Raw genomic sequence first — 19,395 nt, forward strand, 5'->3', positions numbered from 1 at the left:
GAATCTGGGAGACAAAGGCAAGAAGCGCAAGGAGACTGATATATTCAAAGACTTGACAGAGAAACAGTACATTATGGGGTAAGCAGTTGAAGAGAACTGTTAGCTCAAGCACAAGCTTTTTTTGTGAAGGGCCCAATTGCATTAATTAAGAAAGAAAGAAGAAAGCATACGCTTGAACAAAGGAAGCATTTTACTATGCAGAATGGTTCATAGCCCAGAAAGGTATACAAGTAATCGATATTGAAGGAATAGAAAGAATGCTGTGCTTGAAGTAAAAGAGAAAGAGTTGAATTTTAAAAAACGTCACCCCAATTTTCAAATCCCTCGACAAACCTATCCTTGCTATTGTAACTTCCTCCAGGTCTATAACCTTTGTGATTTCTACACTTATCCAATTCTGGCTTCTTCTCCATTTCCAATTTTACACACTCCACCATTAGCAGGTTTCCTTTCAGATGCACAAGTCTTAAGCTATTGAATTTATTCAATTCCTATCTGCCTGCCCATTTCTTTTAGACAGTCCTTAAACCTACCTTTGTCTAAGCTTTTAGCTATTGGACCTAATATTTCCTTAAGTGGCTCAATACCAAATTTTGCTTGATGAAGCATAGAATCACAGAGTAGTATCATACAAGTGGTGGTGAATTGACTTAGAGTTTTGTAGATCTTTTACAAAGTAATCCAATTAGTTCCAATCCCCTATTCTTTATTCATATCATTGAACTTCTTTTCCTTTCAAGTCTTTTCTAACTTCCTTTTGAAGGATACTTTGAATCTGCATTCATAACAGTACATTGCAATCCTAACCACATGTCACAAAAAAAATGTCATATTGTCTCAAGTTCTTTTGTCTATCATCTTAAATCCCTGCTTTCCGATTGGAGAAATCTTCAGCAATAAGAAATGGAACATATCCAGTATGATGTAAAATACTTGAAAATTAAACAACTTTTACTCCCATTCAACAAAATTAAATACTTGAGGCAAAATTTTGTGCCCTCCTTATGGCACATTAAGGGGAGCATGGTGGAGACTACTCCAGTTAAGTCCATGTGGGAAGACTTACCAGTATCCAATTAATGCCTACTGAAGAGTATTAACCCAGCTGCAAGCATGGTTTGCCACATGGGTTGCACAACAACAACTGTATGTGTGTTCAGGTGAGATTCCTTGTTCAAAGGCAGGTGGTGCCTGATCAAAGGTTGCCCACCACCAAACCAAAAGTGTTGATGGAGAGGGGTCACTGAGAGCTGGCCCCCTGCATTCACTATACTGATGCTCCTCTCATCCCAAACCTGTTTCACTCATCTGTACCTGGTGTTGACTTCAATCCTGGGTCTCAGGGTGACATAGCACGAACAGCACCCTGCCTCCCTAGTGGCACTGCCGAACAGGGAAGAGGTACTAGCCTGAGAGGTTTTGCATTTATATTTGTACATTCTAACATAGTGCTGTATAGCTATTTCTATTTAATTTCGAAATGTACATAAAATATTAATTTATCTGACTATAATTCTGGTTTTCTGGCCCAAGATAGATGTAACACCAACTTACATTTACCTGTGGTTTCACAAACACGTTACTGAAGACTGGATGATTTCAAGGCTTTGTGTGCTTGACAATATTCCACAAAGTGCAGGATACATACATTCCACCAAATACAAAAAATTCAAAGGGGCGGACTTGCTATCCACGCTGAACGAAATATGTGCTGGAAATTTTGGAAAATATTAAGATTGATAAGTCCCAGGGCAAGATCAGATTTATCCTAGGCTGCTCCGGGAAGCAAGAAAGGAGGTTGCTAAGCCATGGGTGTTGTACCGGAGGATTGGAAGGAGGTGAATGTTGTTCCTCTTTTCAAGAAGTGGAATAGGGAAATCTCTGACAATTACAGACCAGTCAGTCTTACGTCTGTGGTCAGCAAAGTTTTGAAAAGAATTCTGAGGGATAGGATTTATAACTATTTGGCAAAGCATAGTGTGATTAAAGGCAATCAACATAGCTTTGAGAGGGGCAGGTCATGCCTCACAAATCTTATTGAGTTCTTTGAGGAGGTGACGAGACAGGTCAACAAAGGTGGATGTGGCATATATGGACTTCAGCAAGGCATTTGATAAGGTTCCCCATGGTAAGCTCATTCATAAAATCAGGAAGTATGGGATACAGGGAGATTTGGCTATCTGGATTCAGAATTGGTTGGCTGACAGAAGGCAGAGAATGGTTGTATATGGAAAGTATTCTGCCTGGAGGTCAGTCTTGAGTGGTGTCCCGCAGGGCTCTGTTCTCAGGTCTCTGCTCTTTGTAGTTTTTATAAATGCCTTGGATGAGGAGGTTGAGGGGTGGGTTAGTAAATTTGCAGATGACACTAAAGTTGGAGGTGTCGTCGAAAGTATAGAGGGCTATTGCAGGCTGCAGCGTGACATAGACAGGATGCAGAGCTGGGTTGAGAAATGGCAGATGGAGTTCAACCTGGATAAATATGAAGTGATGCATTTTGGAAGGTCGAACGTGAATGCTGAATATAGGATTAAAGACAGGATTCTTGGCAGAGTGGAGGAACAGAAGGATCTGGATGTGCAAGTACATAGATCCCTCAAAGTTGCCACCCAAGTGGATAGGGTTGTTAAGAAATCATATGGTGTTTGGCTTTTATTAACAGGGGATCAAGTTTAAGAGCCACGGGGTTTTGTTACAGCTCTACAAGTCCCTGGTGAGACCACACTTGGAATATTGTGTCCAGTTCTAGTTGCCCTATGAGAAGAAAGATACAGAGGCTTTGGAGAGGGTGCAAAGAAGGCTTACCAGGATGCTGCCTGGACTTGAGGGCTTGCCTTATGAAGAAAGGTTGAATAAGCTCGGATGTTTCTCTCCGGAGTGAAGGAGGAAGAGAGGAGACCTGATCGAGATATACAAGATGATGAGTGGAATAGATAGAGTCAATAGCCAGAGAATTTTCCCCAGGGCAGGTTTAACTGGTACGAGGAGTCATAGTTTGAAGATATTAGGAGGAAGACATAAAGGAGATGTCAGAGGTAGGTTCTTTATGCAGAGAGTTGTGAATGCATGGAATGCGTTGCCAGCTGTGGTGGTGGAAGCAGAGTCACTGGGGACATTTAAGCGATTGCTGGACATGCACATGGATAGCAGTGAGTTGAGGGGTGCGTAGGTTAAGTTACTATATTTCACATTAGAATTAAACCTCGGCACAACATCGTGGGCCAAAGGGCCTGTTCTGTGTTGTATTTTTCTATGTTCTAAGTCAAATTTAGGAACTCAAAGAACAGATATATAATTTTGCAAAGATACGTGCCAAGTCAGAAGATTGGACTGAATACTAAAAAATGCAAAGAATTACCATAATATTAATAAGAAGGAAACATTCAAGTAGGAGAGAAAGCTAGTCAAAACATAAAAACAGATGGACAGGAAAAATGTCTTCAGATTTTTAAATAAGAAAACAGTAACAAGTCTTGGTCCTATAAAAATCATAAAGAGATGCCAATGAACAGCATACAAGTAACATCCAAGAAATAACTGTAAATCAGGAATTGAAAGGGAGACACTGAAGAAAATTACAATTACCAGAGAAGCAGTAAATTGTCAGACTTATGAGCTGACAAATCTCTGGCTTCTGATGCCCAGAGAATTATTAGGCATGAGAGTTGATGCCTTAAGTTTTCATTTTCCAAAACTCATTAGATTCAGGATGGAGGATGGATGAAAACTGTGGCTGTAAGAGATGCTCCTTTTTGGAGGTTTTGTTCAGTGTTGGAGCTGATTATCTCCAACGCTTGGAGTAGTAATTACTGTTTTATAAAGCGCTGTTTTGTAACTTTGGAAAGAGAAGATATCAAAAAAACGTTAGTTTAAAATGGGAGGAAGAGAAAGAGCAGATACCACATGAGAGATGAAAAAAGGAGCAAGGAACCTGCACAGCTGACTGACCAGGCAGTGAACTTGCACAGCTGACTGCTTAAGCTGTTTAGTTACAAGTATCTCTGGACATCAGAGTTTGGTCTAAGAAAAATAAAGAAACAGTGAATTTCACAGCTAAACTTGGAGAATCCTCAGGACTGCTCACAGCAGGGGAACAGCTAAGTGTTTTTCTTAAAGTCTAATATGCTGCCAGAGGAAGTACTGGAGACTTGTACAATTACAGCATTCAAAAGGCATCTGGATGGATATATGAACAGGAAGGGTTTAGAGAGATATGTGTCAAATGCTGGAAAATGGGATCAGATTAATTTAGGATGCCAGATCATCCTGGACGAGTTGGACTAAAGGGCCTGTTTCTACGCTGTACATCTGTATGAATCTCTTTGAAAATAACTAATGTGACTCCTTTATTCGACAATGGAGGGAGGCAGAAAGCAAGAAACTACAGGCCATTAACTTAACATCTGTCGTTGGGAAAATGCTAAAACCATCATTAAAGACATTGTAACAGGGCACCTGGGCAAGTTCAAGGTAACCAGGCAAAGCCAACATGGTTTTGTCAAGGGGAAATCATGTTTAACTAATTTATTGGATTTCTGAAGTAACTTGTGCTGTGGATAAAGGTGAAACAGTGGATATATTGTATTTAGATTTCTAGAAAGTATTTGACAAGGTGCCACATCAAAATTGAAAGTTCATGTTGTTGGAGGTGACATATTAGCATGAATTGAAGTTCGATCAGCGAACAGGACACAGTATAAATAAATGGTTCTTTTCAGACTGGCAGTTGTTACAAGTGGTGTGTCAAAGGGGTTGGTGCTAGAGTCTCAACTCTTCACAATTTATATGAGTGATTTGGATGAAGGATTCAAAGTTGCAGAAGCTAAATTTGCTGATGACACAAAGAGGGCAAGAAAGCGAGTTGCAAATAGCACATCATAAGGAGCTTACAAAGGGTTATTGCTAGTTTAAGTGAGTGAGCAAAGATGAGGTGAATGGAGTGTAATATGGAGAAATGTGAAATTGTTCATTTTGGCAGAAAGAATTAAAAAAGCACATTATCTCAGAGATAACAGTGCGATGCAGACACATCTGGATATCCCAGTGCATTAATTCCAAAAGGTTGGTCTGTAGGTACAGTACTTAATTAGGAAAGGTAATATAATGTTGTTATGTTTTATTGAGACAGAAATAGAATGCAAGAGTAGGGAGTTTCTGTTTCAATCACACAGAGCATTGGTGAGACCATGTCTGGAGTACTCTGTGCAGTTCTGGTCACTGTTTTTATGGGAGCCTGTTAATGCATTGGAAGCAGTTCAGAGAAGGTTTACTAGACTAACACCTGGAATGAATACATTGCCTTAGAAGGAAATGCTAAACAGGCAAGGCCTGCATCCTCTGGAATACAGAAAACTCAAGAGATTACTTAATTGCAACATAGGATCTTGAGGGAGTTTGACCAAGTGGATGTGGAAAGGATACTTCCTCTTCTGGGCAAAACTAGAACTAAGGTCATAGTTTACAAATAAGGGATTGCCCATTTAAAGATGAGGATTGCTTTTTCTAAGAGTTGAGAGTCTTTAGAATTCCATTCCTCAAAAGGACAGTAGATACAGGACCTTTAAACATTTTTAAGACAGAAGCAAATAGATTCTTGATCATCAAGACAACAAAAGATAAACTGAGTACACAAGAATGTGAATTTGAGATTAAAATTAGATCAGTTCTGATCTTATCGAATGGCTGAGCAAGCTCAAAGGGCTGCATGGCCTACTTTAGATCCTTGTCCATGTGCAACCTTAACGGGCAGACTAACAGTCACAATTTCCAAATCATGAAGTACTCTCCTGGGAAATGAAGCTTTTGTAAGATAAATGAAGACACAACATTTCTGAAATGATAACATTAAATCATTATGGTAGTGACTCCCTGCTGGATGGACAGCTAATACAATACAAGAAATGAGAGGCTCTAGTTATGTATGGAGTTGGGAGAAAACAAAACTACTCTAATTGGAATAATAATTGACAGCAGATGTGAATCACTTGGTCAAAGGTTTTTCATTGGGTAGTGTTTCAGTAAATAGAAGGCATAAATTCATTTTTACTGTTGTGGACCAGGTCAGACCCCCTCAAACCATTTCAAGAAAGTGGCCCAGATGCTAACTTTGCTAGCTGTTTTAAGCAGGTGTATTGCGGATATTCCAGGAGGGATGCAGTTGGTCAAACCAAGTAGTTGTAAAGAAATCAGAATTTATTTACAAGATTACTGAATAAAATACAAACAAAACAGAAAGAATACTGAATAACTTATACCTATCTGAAAACCCAACAAATTATACCAACTAAATGATGCTGTTCCAAATACTTGCAACAATCCCCATAAATACCCTTTGGTACAAAAGGTAAAATCAAACACGGGGTCTTACAAGAGAGAGGTCAAAGAGAGGGAGGATCAGCAAGGACTTGCTTTGTTGGATCCAGCAGCTTCCAAACACTACTGCTAAAAACCAAACCACAGATAAGTTGAGCTGGGAGAACTGGCCACTTCCCTTTCACTGTGCAAGTTTTTTTTTAAAAACTTAAAAGCTTGTATCTGTTAGCCATAATTAAATTGGCCCTAAAACCCTTCAAACGCAGACTTTTCAGAGAAAAGTGTGTTTCACGACCTCTGTGAGAAGAAAAGCCAAGGACAGCATAACCTTGTTAAAGGTGCAGCATTGTCACAACTGCCAGAAGAACAAAGAGAAGCGCTGGGATGTTTACAAAAATTTCAGTTCTGTTGGGACATAGCATCTGTAAAATTATTCTAAGCAGAATTCTTTATAATTGTGAAAGCTAAGCAGTCAGACACTTCAACAAGAAACATTTAATATGGTACAAGAAAAAAAAGAAGAAAAGGGATCAAGTGAATAAGCTGTGTCAGAGCTGGTACAGGTGCAATGGGCTGAATGGTTTCTTTCTGCATGAAATATTATCACCTTTCAAGAACAGTAGCTGCTGATTCCATGCCAACCCTTGTTTTGAGCTGCAAAGCACAATCAAACATTTACTTATGAATTAATCAGAAAGCCTCCTGCCAGAACAACACTGGCTGATGATTTAATGGAGGCTAAAAGAACCACGTTGTGATTTATCGACGGTTGGAGTATACTGTACAATGAACTTATACTTACTTCTGGCTTTTTTAAAATCTGAATGTAGAACATGCAGTTTTTCATAGGATAGATGATGATTAAGACATCACCGAAATCTGTAGGAATGATGCCCCTGCGGTAGTCCCTTGTGTGCTCAGACCAGATGATGTGAACTTCATCATTTCCCAGGTGACGGAGCTGCAATGATAAATTGGTTCTTGATTAATTGCGGTGTAATGATCAGTGCTTTATTATGAGGTCAACATCCACAAATTTAATTAACTTGCCTCAATGGTCATAATTTCCATAGCATTAAAAAGTGAAAACTTTTTCCAATTAGTTTGCCTCAAACATTTAGTTTGATACATTTTTTAATTAGGACAAATTCTATAATATTTCTTAGAATGCTTTTGCACATGAATATTTATGTTCTTAATTACCTAATATAACTTGGACATGGTTATATTCAGAGTATACAATAGCTCAAATAGTATTTTGATAATATTCAGCCTGGATGATGTATTAAATATTGGAAGAAAGCTCAATTAGAAATGACAAAAGTTAAGTTGATCTTAAATGTCTATTTCATAACTGTTTAGAATTTAATCCCAGTGAAAATAAAAAAAAAACAGGTTTTTAATATCCCTTTTTAGGAGTTTGTGTTTGATGCCAATTGTAATGGCTTTAATTGATATGATTAGGCTATGGCTCGGAGCACCAAGACAAGATGGAATACGCATATTATCTGGATTGGGTTTGTAGTTCAAAATAAATCATGTTTGAATTATTATTCTTCACTGAAGCTTTATTATATGGGAAGAATATGCATGGTTATGGATAAGCTATTGAAAATGCAAGCTCTCATGCTTTATGCCTTACAAAAGAAAATGCTAAAAATCACACAACACCAGGTTATAGTCCAGCAGGTTTATTTGGAAGCACTAGCTTTTGGGACACTACTCATTCTCCATAACCACCCCGATGAAAAAGATCATGCTCACAGAATTTATAGCCAAAGTGGTGCAATGTCATGGAGATGTGACACAGTAAACAATCTTTGATGAAAACTTTCATCTTTTATAATGGGATATGTTGTTTTCATCTAAGGTTGTTTACGGTATCACATCTCCATGACACTGCAGTCCTTTTGCAATAAATTCTGTGAGCATGATCTTATTCTCCACAACCACTTGAAGGAGTGGCGCTCCAAAAGCTAGTGCTTCCAAATAAACCTGTTGGACTATAACCTGGTGTTGTGTGATTTTTAATTTTGTACACCCCAGTTCCAACACTGTCACCTCCGAGTCAAAAGAAAATGCAGTGACAAATGGTTTGCAAAGAAACCGAACTGTTTCATCTGGCTATTATTTAGTTAAGAGACAGTAGATGAGCAGGTAGCTACAGACGTTTCTATTCAGAGAAATCGACTCGTTTGTAAACTTGATTACTAGACCGTGAGCAGTGGAGCTAATTGGTTCGAAATGCTGAACCTAAGAGGTTCAAAGTTTGTGCGAAGATTTGTAGCTCGGGTGCTCGTTGATGTGTTTGTTGATGGAGTTTGTGGATGAATGCCATGCCTCTCGGAATTCCCTGGCTGTTCTCTGTCTGGCTTGCCCTATTATAGTAGTGTTGTCCCAGTCGAATTCATGTTGCTTGTTGTCTGCGTGTGTGGCTACTAAGGATAGCTGGTCGTGTCGTTTCGTGGCTAGTTGATGTTCATGTATGCGGATTGTTAGCTGTCTTCCTGTTTGTCCTATATAGTGTTTTGTGCAGTCCTTGCATGGTATTTTGTACACTACATTCGTCTTGCTCATGTTGGGTATCGGGTCCTTCGTTCTGGTGAGTTGTTGTCTGAGCGTGGCTGTTGGTTTGTGTGCCATTATGAGTCCTAGGGGTCGCAGTAGTCTGGCTGTCAGTTCCGAGATGCTCCTGATGTATGGTAGTGTGGCTAGTCCTTTTGGTTGTGGTATGTCCTCATTCCGTGGTCTTTCTCTTAGGCATCTGTTGATGAAGTTGCGCGGGTATCCGTTTTTGGCGAATACCTTGTATAGGTGTTCCTCTTCTTCTTTTTGTAGTTCTGGTGTACTGCAGTGTGTTGTGGCCCTTTTGAATAGTGTCCTGATGCAGCTTCGTTTGTGTGTGTTGGGGTGGTTACTTTCATAGTTTAGGACTTGGTCGGTGTGTGTGGCTTTCCTGTATACCCTTGCAGTGAATTCTCCGTTCGGTGTTCTCTGTACCATCACGTCTAGGAATGGGAGTTGGCTATCCTTTTCTTCTTCTCTCGTGAATCGGATTCCTGTGAGTGTGGCGTTGATGATCCGGTGTGTTTTTTCTATTTCCGTGTTTTTAATGATTACAAACGTGTCATCGACATATCTGACCCAGAGTTTGGGTTGAATTTGTGGTAGGACTGTTTGTTCTAACCTTTGCATAACTGTCTCTGCTATGAGTCCCGAGATTGGTGATCCCATGGGTGTTCCGTTGATTTGTTCGTATATCTGGTTGTTGAATGTGAAGTGTGTTGTGAGGCACAAGTCCAGTAGTTTAAGTATGCCGTCTTTGTTGATAGGTTCAGCGTCCTGTTTTCTGTTCTGTATGTCCAGTAGGTTGGCTATTGTTTCTCTGGCTAGGGTTTTGTCAATCGAAGTGAACAGTGCCATCACATCGAATGATATCATGGTTTCTTCTTTGTCTATGTGTATATTTCTGATGATGTCCAAGAATTCCTGTGTTGATTGTATAGAGTGTTTGGATCCGCTGACCATCAACTAGCCACGAAACGACATGACCAGCTATCCTTAGTAGCCACACACGCAGACAACAAGCAACATGAATTCGACTGGGACAACACTACTATCATAGGGCAAGCCAGACAGAGAACAGCCAGGGAATTCCTAGAGGCATGGCATTCATCCACAAACTCCATCAACAAACACATCGACCTGGACCCAATATACCAACCACTACAGCGGACAGCTGAAACTGACAACTGGAAGCGGCAGGGACAGACCACTATAAATACCGGAGGAAACATCAAAGAAGCGCTTCGCAGGAGGCTCCCAAGCACTGATGATGTCGCCTAGCCAGGGGACGAAACGTTTGCAACAAAAACTTCCAGCTCGGCGAACAGAACCACAACAACCTAAGAGGTGGCAACAGTGATTTCAGCTGAGATATCTGATGCTGGTATTGAGTCAGCCCATTGGTGAAAGAAGTAATAGAGTGGAGCCTGTCCAAAGTTCAACAGTTATTAGTCTTGCCATAAGGGTGGAGATTGTTGGAAAGCTCAGTTTGGCCTGATGAAAAAAATTTGCATCACACACAAGTCCACATCAAAAACATAACATTAATTCTGTTTACTGTTTTGTAATAGATTCTAAACATTACAATGAAATTTATTCATGTACTTTCATTTGCAGTTTGCTGCCGCTAGATTAATTTCTGAATGAACCCCATTTGTGATTGTAGTCTGAAAGTGTTATTTGGCTGTCAGTTGGTAAAGAAAATTAGATTTTCTGTAAGTGATATGGTCAACAATCCCAAGTTTATTTTTCGCATAAACTCAAAAATATTTGGACTTTATTTAATTAGCAATTTCACACAACAACCCAGTGATGCCTGGATTCTTTTTTTGACTGACAGGAACATTTTATCTTGTATGCAAACCCTCAAAAAGGCCCGCGTTGACCTTTTAGGGAAACAGTCAAATTCTGGCGCAGGCAGCAAGCTTATTTCCAGTAGCAACAAAATAATAACTATATTACACAAATTTAGAAAAGATTTCCTAGGATTTTGCTGAAATTGGAAGGTTGGAGCTACAGGGAGAGGCTGAATAAGCTGGTGCTTTTTTTTCCCTGGAGCATCAGAGGCTGAGGGGTGACCTTACAGAGGTTTATAAAATCAAGAGAGGCATGAACAGGGTGAATAGCTAAGATCTTTTTCCCAGCGTAGGGAAGTCTAAAACAAGAGGGCATAGGTATAAGGTGACAGAGGAAAGATTTAAACAGGACCTGAGGGGCAACTTGGTGCGTGTCTTGAACGAGCTGCCAGAGGTGGTGGTGGTACAATTTCAACACTTAAAACGCATCTGAATGGGTACATAAATAGGAAGGGTTTAGAGGAATATGGGTCAAATGCTGGCAAATGAGACTGGACCAGTTTAGAATATCTGGTCAGCATGGACAAATTGGATTGAAGGGTCCGATTCTATGCTCGATAACACCATGACTCGAAGTGTGGATGCTGACTTAATCATGATACTCAATGTATTATTCAACCATTTTGTTTCTTTCCCTTCCATTATTTAATTGCTGTATTACAGATTATGGTGATAGATGCGAGGGTATAAATCCACAAGAAGCAGTCTCAGAGCATCTACTGGCTTTTCACAATGCATGGTTATCCATGTGCTGTTCAAGTGGAGGGTGATTATAACTATTATATCACCATACTAGCCTGGTCACACTTAAGACATTTCTAGCAAATAAGTACAAATAATTGTTGAGCATAAGAACTTTGCTCATTTTTTTTCCTCCTTCTAGTCTGATTTTTATACTCATGCAGCATCGGAATTGCTGCTTTATCGAGATCAGCTTGTCAGTCACCCAATTTCTTTCTCTTAATAAAGGAGATAGACAGAGGGCTTCAATTACCTTTTAACCTCATTATTCATTCATCCTGTGCTGACCAGTCTCAAAAACAAATTCTGATTTTCTATGTGAATAATAACGTATGATACTATCAGCCAAGACCAAGAACAAACTTGATTCTGTTGTCCTAAAAAAAAATCAAGTCCTTGTTTAATTAGATGTATGCCATACAACCCACTTACTCATCTGAATTGTGGCTGTAGTTGTTTTGCAGGCTGTGAGCCGGGTGGCGAGCACACCACTGATGACACTGGTCAAGGCACTGCGCCCAACAGCCTGACCTCCCTCATGTTAATTGCATTATGGAGCCAGCTGGCTCAAGAATGGATTCGTCAATTTGATTGAAAAATTCCTGCTGTCAAATAGGCATGGTGGTCCTTTTACTCACAGACTCTGAAGCTTGACCACCCCCTTTGTTTGTGCTATAGTATGCTCTTCCTCAAAAACTGAGGTTTATTTGTAAATTAACTAAGAAACTTCCTGGAAGAATAGCATTGCCTGTAGACTGATAATGTGCGCCTTTCATTCAACTCCACTCTTACTGTAACCCTGCCAATTTGTTTTCCTGCTCCAGTCCTGCCTCAGGCTAAAACAGCCTTGTAAGACATAAGTGCAATTACAGTTCGTGGAGCCAAATGAATTGTACAAATCCAATAGCACAGCTCTGTCACAGCTTGCAACCCCTGTTGCTGCTAAAAATCCAATCTAACAAAGCTAACAAATTTCCACCGTAAGAGTACAGGGTTCAGCATGAGGTTGGAGACACACAAGAAAAATGAGAGCTTACCACGACTAAACATTTTTTGATAAGCTAAATCATCTCAGCAGTCTTTGTAGCTCATTTTTTTTTAAAACCATTTGCTGCGATTTGGAGAGACAGAGTCAGAGGACTGTAGCATGCTGATGCACAAATTGATTTTCACTTTAGTATATGTTCTGATCAAAAGTTTACCATAATGATGCCAGATGTTGCAGTTCCATGGAAGACGTGAAACAACATCCTTAAGTCAATTAGGCAATTATGACTGTCTACTCATAAGAAATTTTGGTTGCAATTACATTTATTCAGGCAATGTATACACAGAAATGAATTTAACCAAACCTTGCTACATAAAACTACTTTTACTTCATGACTACTGGCCTTTTGAAAATCTAATCACATTTTGTCACTTAAATTATGACTTATCACATTTCTGAGGTGAAACTTTACTGATGTGGTCACTATTCATTTACCTGGGAGATCTTTTTTCAACACATCAACACTTTTAAATTTCAAACCCACTTAGTTAAACCACAAATAACAATATGATTTCCATCAAATTTCTAAAAGTGGTTTTCTTTTGAATTGTGCTATTGAAAAGTCTTTACATTTCTTCACAAGAAAACTATGAAGATATTAGGAACTCCTATAACTACGAAGATTATAGGAATAAAATTGTCCCTAAAATTGAACAATCACTATCTCAATTAAACAAGAAACAACACCAATATGTGCCTCTCTTGTGAGAGAGAGCAGCAAGTGGGCCTGAGTACTTTTTAATAATAGGATACGTAGCAAGCTTTAGCCTGATGCTCATAAGAGACTTAAATATTAAAATTTCTGCTAACAAGAATTTGTTTAGGATGTGAGAAAGTGAAGCAAATTCTGTACAATTCTCATTTCATACTAAAAACAGACTTTTCCATTGTATTGGATTATAAAGCACAGGAGGAGGCCATTGAGCCCATTGTCTGTGCTGGATCTCTGAAGAAGCAATTCATCAAGTGCAATGCCCCTGCCCTTTCCCTGTTCCTTGAAATCTTCTCCCCCCAATCAAATAATGCTCCAATTCTTTTTTCAAAGCTTCAACTGAATTTGCCTCAATCGCACACTTGTGCGCAGCGTTCCCAAGAATTGGCAAATGCAATAAGTAAACATTCTGCTTCTATCTACACTACAGAGGATACAAAAACACATCCAGTAATATTTGCAAATCAGGGGGCTAAAGGAAGAGAGGAATTTGATGAAATTATAATCACAAGAAAGTAGCACTCAGCAAGTTGATGGAGTTGTAGTTACTAAGTCTCATGGTCCTGATGAGCTTTATGTAAGGCTATTAAAAGAGAATACTACTGAAGTAATAAATGCATTGGAGTTCATTTTCCAAAATTTGTTGGGTTTGGCCAAGGTTCTATTAGATGGGAATGTAGCAAATATAACCCCTCTATTCAGGGGAGGAAGACAGAAAATAGAAAAGTCAAGGGAGTCCACAATTTACAAATATCTGACTTATGAACACTTGCACTTAGAAATGCTACCCCATACAATGGTTAAACATCCAACAAATGAGTATTTCTTCTTTCTAATTTTATATTGTCCTGCATTGTGTTGACTTGAGAATAGACTCAAGATAGAACCAATTTGCAACCTGGGACCGGCCTGTATAGGCAGGTTTCCTGCCCCACTGAGCTCACTTCTTCCTGCCTTAACTCCATCCTTTCTCCACTTGTCCAGGCCCTACATCCACAACTCCTCTGATGCCCTCTACCATATTGACAATTTCTAGTTTCCTGCCCCTAACTACCTTCTGTCACCATGAATGTCCAATCCCCCTATTCTTAATTCCCCACCAGGATGGACTAAGAACTCTTGGCATCTTGGTTGACCAGAGGTCTGAACAATCCTCATCCACCACCACTCTCCTCTGCCTGGCTGAACTTGTTCTCTCACTGAACAATTTCTCCTTTAATTCATCTCACTTTTGCCAAGCCAAACCCGTGGCTACGGGCACCTGCACAAGTCCCGGTTATGTCTGCCTCTTTATGGGGTATGTGGAACAATCCTTGTTCCAGTCTTATGCTGGTCCGCTCCCACAACTTCCATTTTGGTACATTGACATCTGCTTCAGAGCCACTTCATGCTCCTGCCACAACCTTGAAAACTTCATACATTTGACTTCCAATTTCCACCCCTTATTTCTGACACTTTCTTTTCTTGACCTCTCGGTCTCCTTTTCGGGAAATAAACTGTCCACTGCATCCCACTACAAAGCCAAGGACTCTCATGGCTACCTTCACTACAGTTCGTCACACCCCACATCCTGCAAGAACTCCAGTCCATTCTCCCAGTTCCTTCGCCTACGTTGCATCTGTTCGGATGATACCAAACTTCCAAAACAATGCTGCTGACATGGCTTGCTTCTTCCATGACTATGGTTTCCCACCCACTGTGGTTGACAGGGTGCTCAACCACATCCGACCTATCACTCACGCTTCCGCCCTTGCCCCTTCCCATCACTCACAACAGAGAGATCAGGTTTCCCTTGTCCTCAATTTTCATCCCACCAATCTCTGCATTCAGCAGATCATTCTCCGCCATTTCAAACAACTCCAGTAGAATGCCACCACCAAACACATCCTCCCCTCACTGCCCTGGTCTGCATTTTGCAGGGATCATTCTCTCTGGGACACTCTCATTCCACAACCACCAACACCAACCACTTTTCCATTTGCACCTCCTCATGTAACTGTAGAAGGCGCAACACCTGCCCCTTCTCCTCCTCCCTGCTCACCATCCAAGGGCCGACACAGTCTTTCCAGGTGAAGCAGCATTTCACCTGTACATCCCCCAATCCTGTGTATTGTATTCGCTGCACCTAATCTGGCCTACTCTCCACTGGAGAAACCAGACGCGGACTGGGTGACTGCTTTGCGGAATATGTCCAGTCTGTTCGCAAGCATGACCCCCAACCTTCCCATAGCCAGTCATTTTAATACAGTGTCCTGCACACCTGCCTGTATGTCTGTCCTTAGGATGCTGCAGTGTTCCAATGAATCACAGCGCAAACTGGAGGAACAACATCTCATCTTCAGACGAGGTACTTCACAGCCTTCTGGACTTGAGTTCAACATCTTTAAATTGTGAACCATTTCTTCCCTTTCTTTTAGTTTGTTTCATGTCCTCTCTCCTCTCATCCCACTACCTGTCCTTTCAAGTCTGGCAGGAGACACACCATTGTTCTGGCATTCACCCATTCCAATTACTTAACCTGAACTATCAACATCTTTTCAGCACCAGCATCATACACTCATTATCTCCACCATCAGCCCACCCAAACTATAGCATAAATGCTGCCCCCTCCACACTTCACTTCAGATCTGATGAAGAGTCATCTACACTCAAAACGTTAGCTTGCTCTCTCTCCATGGTTGCTTCTGACCTGCTGTGATCTCCAGCATTTGTTGCTTTCAGCATGACATCTGATTTGGGGAAGGAGTTAAAAGTATTCATTGAAGAGGATATAACTGGGCACTTGGATAAACATGGTAACGGGGAACAGTTAGCATGGTTTTTTGAAAGGGAAATTGCTTTTCACCAATTTATTGCAATTCTTTAGAAACATCAATAATAGAAGGAGTAGACCATTCATATCTTGGAGCCTCCTCTGCTATTCAACTTGATCGTGCAACTCTGTATTCTTTTCTGGCTTTATCTCCATATTTTTTGATCTCTTTAGCTCCAAAAACAATGAACTTGCGCTATGGATACAGGGGAGCTTATGAAGCAGCCAGGAAAGTGTTGGGCCCCTTGCTGAGATATTTGTGTCATTGATAGTCAGGGGTGAGGTACCAGCAGACAAGGTTGGCTAACATTGTGCCATTATTTAAGAAAAGTAGTAGGGAGAAGCCAGGGAACCATCGACTGGTGAGCCTGACATGGTGGGCGGCATGGTGGCTCAGTGGTTCGCACTGCTACCTCACTGCACCAGAGACCTGGGTCCCGGGTTCTATTCCCACCTCAGGTGACTGTCTGTGTGTAGTTTGCACATTCTCTCCCTGTCTGCGTGGGTTTCCTCCAGGTGCTTCAGTTTCCTCCCACAAATTCAAAGATGTGCAGGTCAGGTGAATTGATCATGCTAAACTGCCCATAATGTTCATGGATGTGTAGGTTGGGTTCATTAGTCAGGGGAAATGTAGGATAATAGGGTAGGGGAATGGGTCTGGGTGGGTTATTCTTTGGAGGGTTGGTGTGGGCTTGTTAGGCCAAATGGCTTGTTCCCACACTGAAGGGATTTTATGATTCTGACATCAGTTGAATACAAGTTGTTGGAGGGGATTCTGAGGGACAGGGTTTACATAAATTTGGAAAGGCAAGGACTGATTAGGGAAAGTCAACATGGCTTTGTGTATGGGAAATCATGTCTCACTAACTTGACTGAATTTTTTAATGAAGTGACTAAGGGAATTGAAGATGGCAGAGAGGTGGACATGATTCATAGGTAAAGATACTCTTGCATTGGGCAAGGAAATCAAAGGCTATTGAGGGAAGGAAATGTAGATTTAGTGAAAAACTGGATCAGCCATGATCTTATTGAGTAGTGTAGCAGGTTTGAAAAGCCAATGGTTTACCTCTGCCTAAAATTTGCAGGTTCACACAAAACACCCCAACTGCTGACATGTTAATACAGTTAACAAAGGGAATGCCATTGATGAAGCAACTGAAGATGATCGGGCTGGAACAGTTACAACACTGGCATCTGCACAACAATGTGAAGGAATATCCAGAAATATGTGCACAGAAAGCAGGACAAATCCAACCTGACCAATTGCCAGCCTACCAATTTACTCTCAATCAGCAAAGTGATGGAATGAGTCATTGACAGCACAATGAAGCAACATTTGCAATGGAATAATCTGCTCACTGACACTCAGTTTGGGTTACCAATGCTACTTAGCTCCTGACCTCATTACAACTTTGGTCCAAGCATGGTAAAAAGAACTGAACTCCAGAAGTGCAGTGAACTGACTGCCCTTAGTGTCAAGGTGCAACTAACCAAGTATGGCATCAAGGAGTTCTAAGAAAATTGGAGTCAAACCTAAGATATGAGAAGATGGTTGTGGTTGGTGGAGGTCAATCATCTCAGCTCCAAGACATCACTACAGGAGTCCCTCAGGGAAGATGAAGATGACCCAGGGAGATCTTCAGACAGAAGGAGAAAGATACCGACGACGACAGCCGCTGTATGATTTTGAAACTAAGCTGATGGAACTTTAGTAAGTGTTCTATTGGAAAAGTATATTGTTATAGAGTTGGAGGCAGATAATAAGCAGGTAAGAGAAAGGGGGGGGGGGTCTTAAGACTTGTGAATAGTTGTTGTTTGATGTTCACTTTTAGAGTTAAATAATACATTGATTTTTTTTTAAATAGTGGAATCTGGGTGTTCTTGTCACTCATATTTTAACAGATTATGAAGTGTCGTGAGCTTTTCTGGGTGTTTGGTTTAATTAACAGAAAGGTTCACCATCATGTCATAATAGTACTGATTTCAGTGTCCCAGAAATCGAAAGCCCTCCCTTCTTCCCTCTTGCCATAGCTCTTCAGCTAGACATTCATCCTAATTGTAATCTGAAAAGGAACTAGGGGTAGAAGATGGGAGTGTGACACCAGGTAAACTGTAGATATGATGAAACAAATTATCTCCTCCTTTGCTTGAACAATTCTGTAACTGAGAGAAAGTGAGGACTGCAGATGCTGGAGATCAGAGCTGAAAAATGTGTTGCTGGAAAAGTGCAGCAGGTCAGGCAGCATCCAAGGAGCAGGAGAATCGATGTTTCGGGCATAAGCCCTTCTTCAGGAAAACTGAATTCTGTAACTGAGTCTATCTTCTTACTTCTATAGCCACCCACTCATGGTACCAACAGTATTCCATAGATGACTAAATATGAAGTCTTGTTTTCTACCTAGCCTCCTAAATTCTCTCTGCAGGATTAACATTTCCCTTTCTACATGTTGTTGGTACTCGTGGACCACAACCACTGCCTATGGCATAGGGTAAATAAAATCAAAGAGTTAAATGCATGGCTCAGAGATTAATGTGGCAGGGATGAGTTTCAGTTCATGGGGCACTGGCAGCAGTACTGAGGTAAAATGTATTTGTTCCAGTTTGAAGGGCTTCACTTGAACTGTGCTGGGATGATGTCCTTGCTAATCTAGTAACTAAGGATATAAAGACAGCTGTAAACTAATTAGAGGATGGGGCTGTTTCTGAAGAGGTTTAAAAATGTATAGAATGGGGTTGCAAATTGCAGAGGATGGGGACAATTGAAATGTGGAGCTGGTTTAAGGAACAGATATTGCATGTCCTTGATAGGTATATCCCTGTCAGGCAGGCAGGAAGTGATAAAATGAGGGAACCGTGGCTTACTACAAAAATTGCATCTCTTGTTAAGTGGAAGGAAGAGGCTTATGTGACAATGAGACGAAATCGTTCAGATGAGGCGATGGAGAGTTACAGATTAACTAGGAAGTATTTAAAGAGAGAGAGTTAAGAAGAGCAAAGAGAAGACATGAGCAGTCTTTAGCAGGTAGAATAAAGGAGAACCCTAAAGCCTTCTATAGGTATGTGAGGAATAAAAGGATGACTAGGGTAGGAATAGGGCCAGTCAAAGACAAAAGTGGGAAGTTATGTGTGGACCCTGTGGAGATTGGAGAGGTGCTAAAGTAATATCTCTCAATGGGTTTTACTCAGGAAGAGGAGAATATTGTCGAGGAGAAGAACGAGATATGAGATATTAGACAAGAAAGGATCGAGGTAAGTAAAAAAGAGGTGTTATCAATTCTAGAAGGAGTGAAAGTAGACAAGTCCACTGGACTTTATCCGAGGATTCTCTGGGACGCTAGGGAGGTGGTGTTGG

General features: G+C 40.6%; 1 protein-coding gene across 5 annotated transcripts in view; it reads right to left on the bottom strand.

Moving 5' to 3' along the window:
• ralgapa2 (Ral GTPase activating protein catalytic subunit alpha 2) overlaps window positions 1-19,395 on the bottom strand; it is a 562,522-nt gene that overhangs the window by 213,278 nt on the left and 329,849 nt on the right. For all 5 annotated transcript variants that reach the window (XM_043696530.2, XM_043696527.2, XM_087991613.1 and 2 more), the window contains one exon: window positions 7,112-7,270. In XM_043696530.2, the coding sequence (XP_043552465.2) occupies window positions 7,112-7,270 (159 nt within the window). The remainder of the gene's footprint in view (window positions 1-7,111; window positions 7,271-19,395) is intronic.

Source organism: Chiloscyllium plagiosum, unplaced genomic scaffold (assembly GCF_037043375.1).
Source record: "Chiloscyllium plagiosum isolate Xiang-an unplaced genomic scaffold, Cpla_swu_hap1 HiC_scaffold_10, whole genome shotgun sequence".
Lineage (NCBI taxonomy): Eukaryota > Metazoa > Chordata > Chondrichthyes > Orectolobiformes > Hemiscylliidae > Chiloscyllium > Chiloscyllium plagiosum.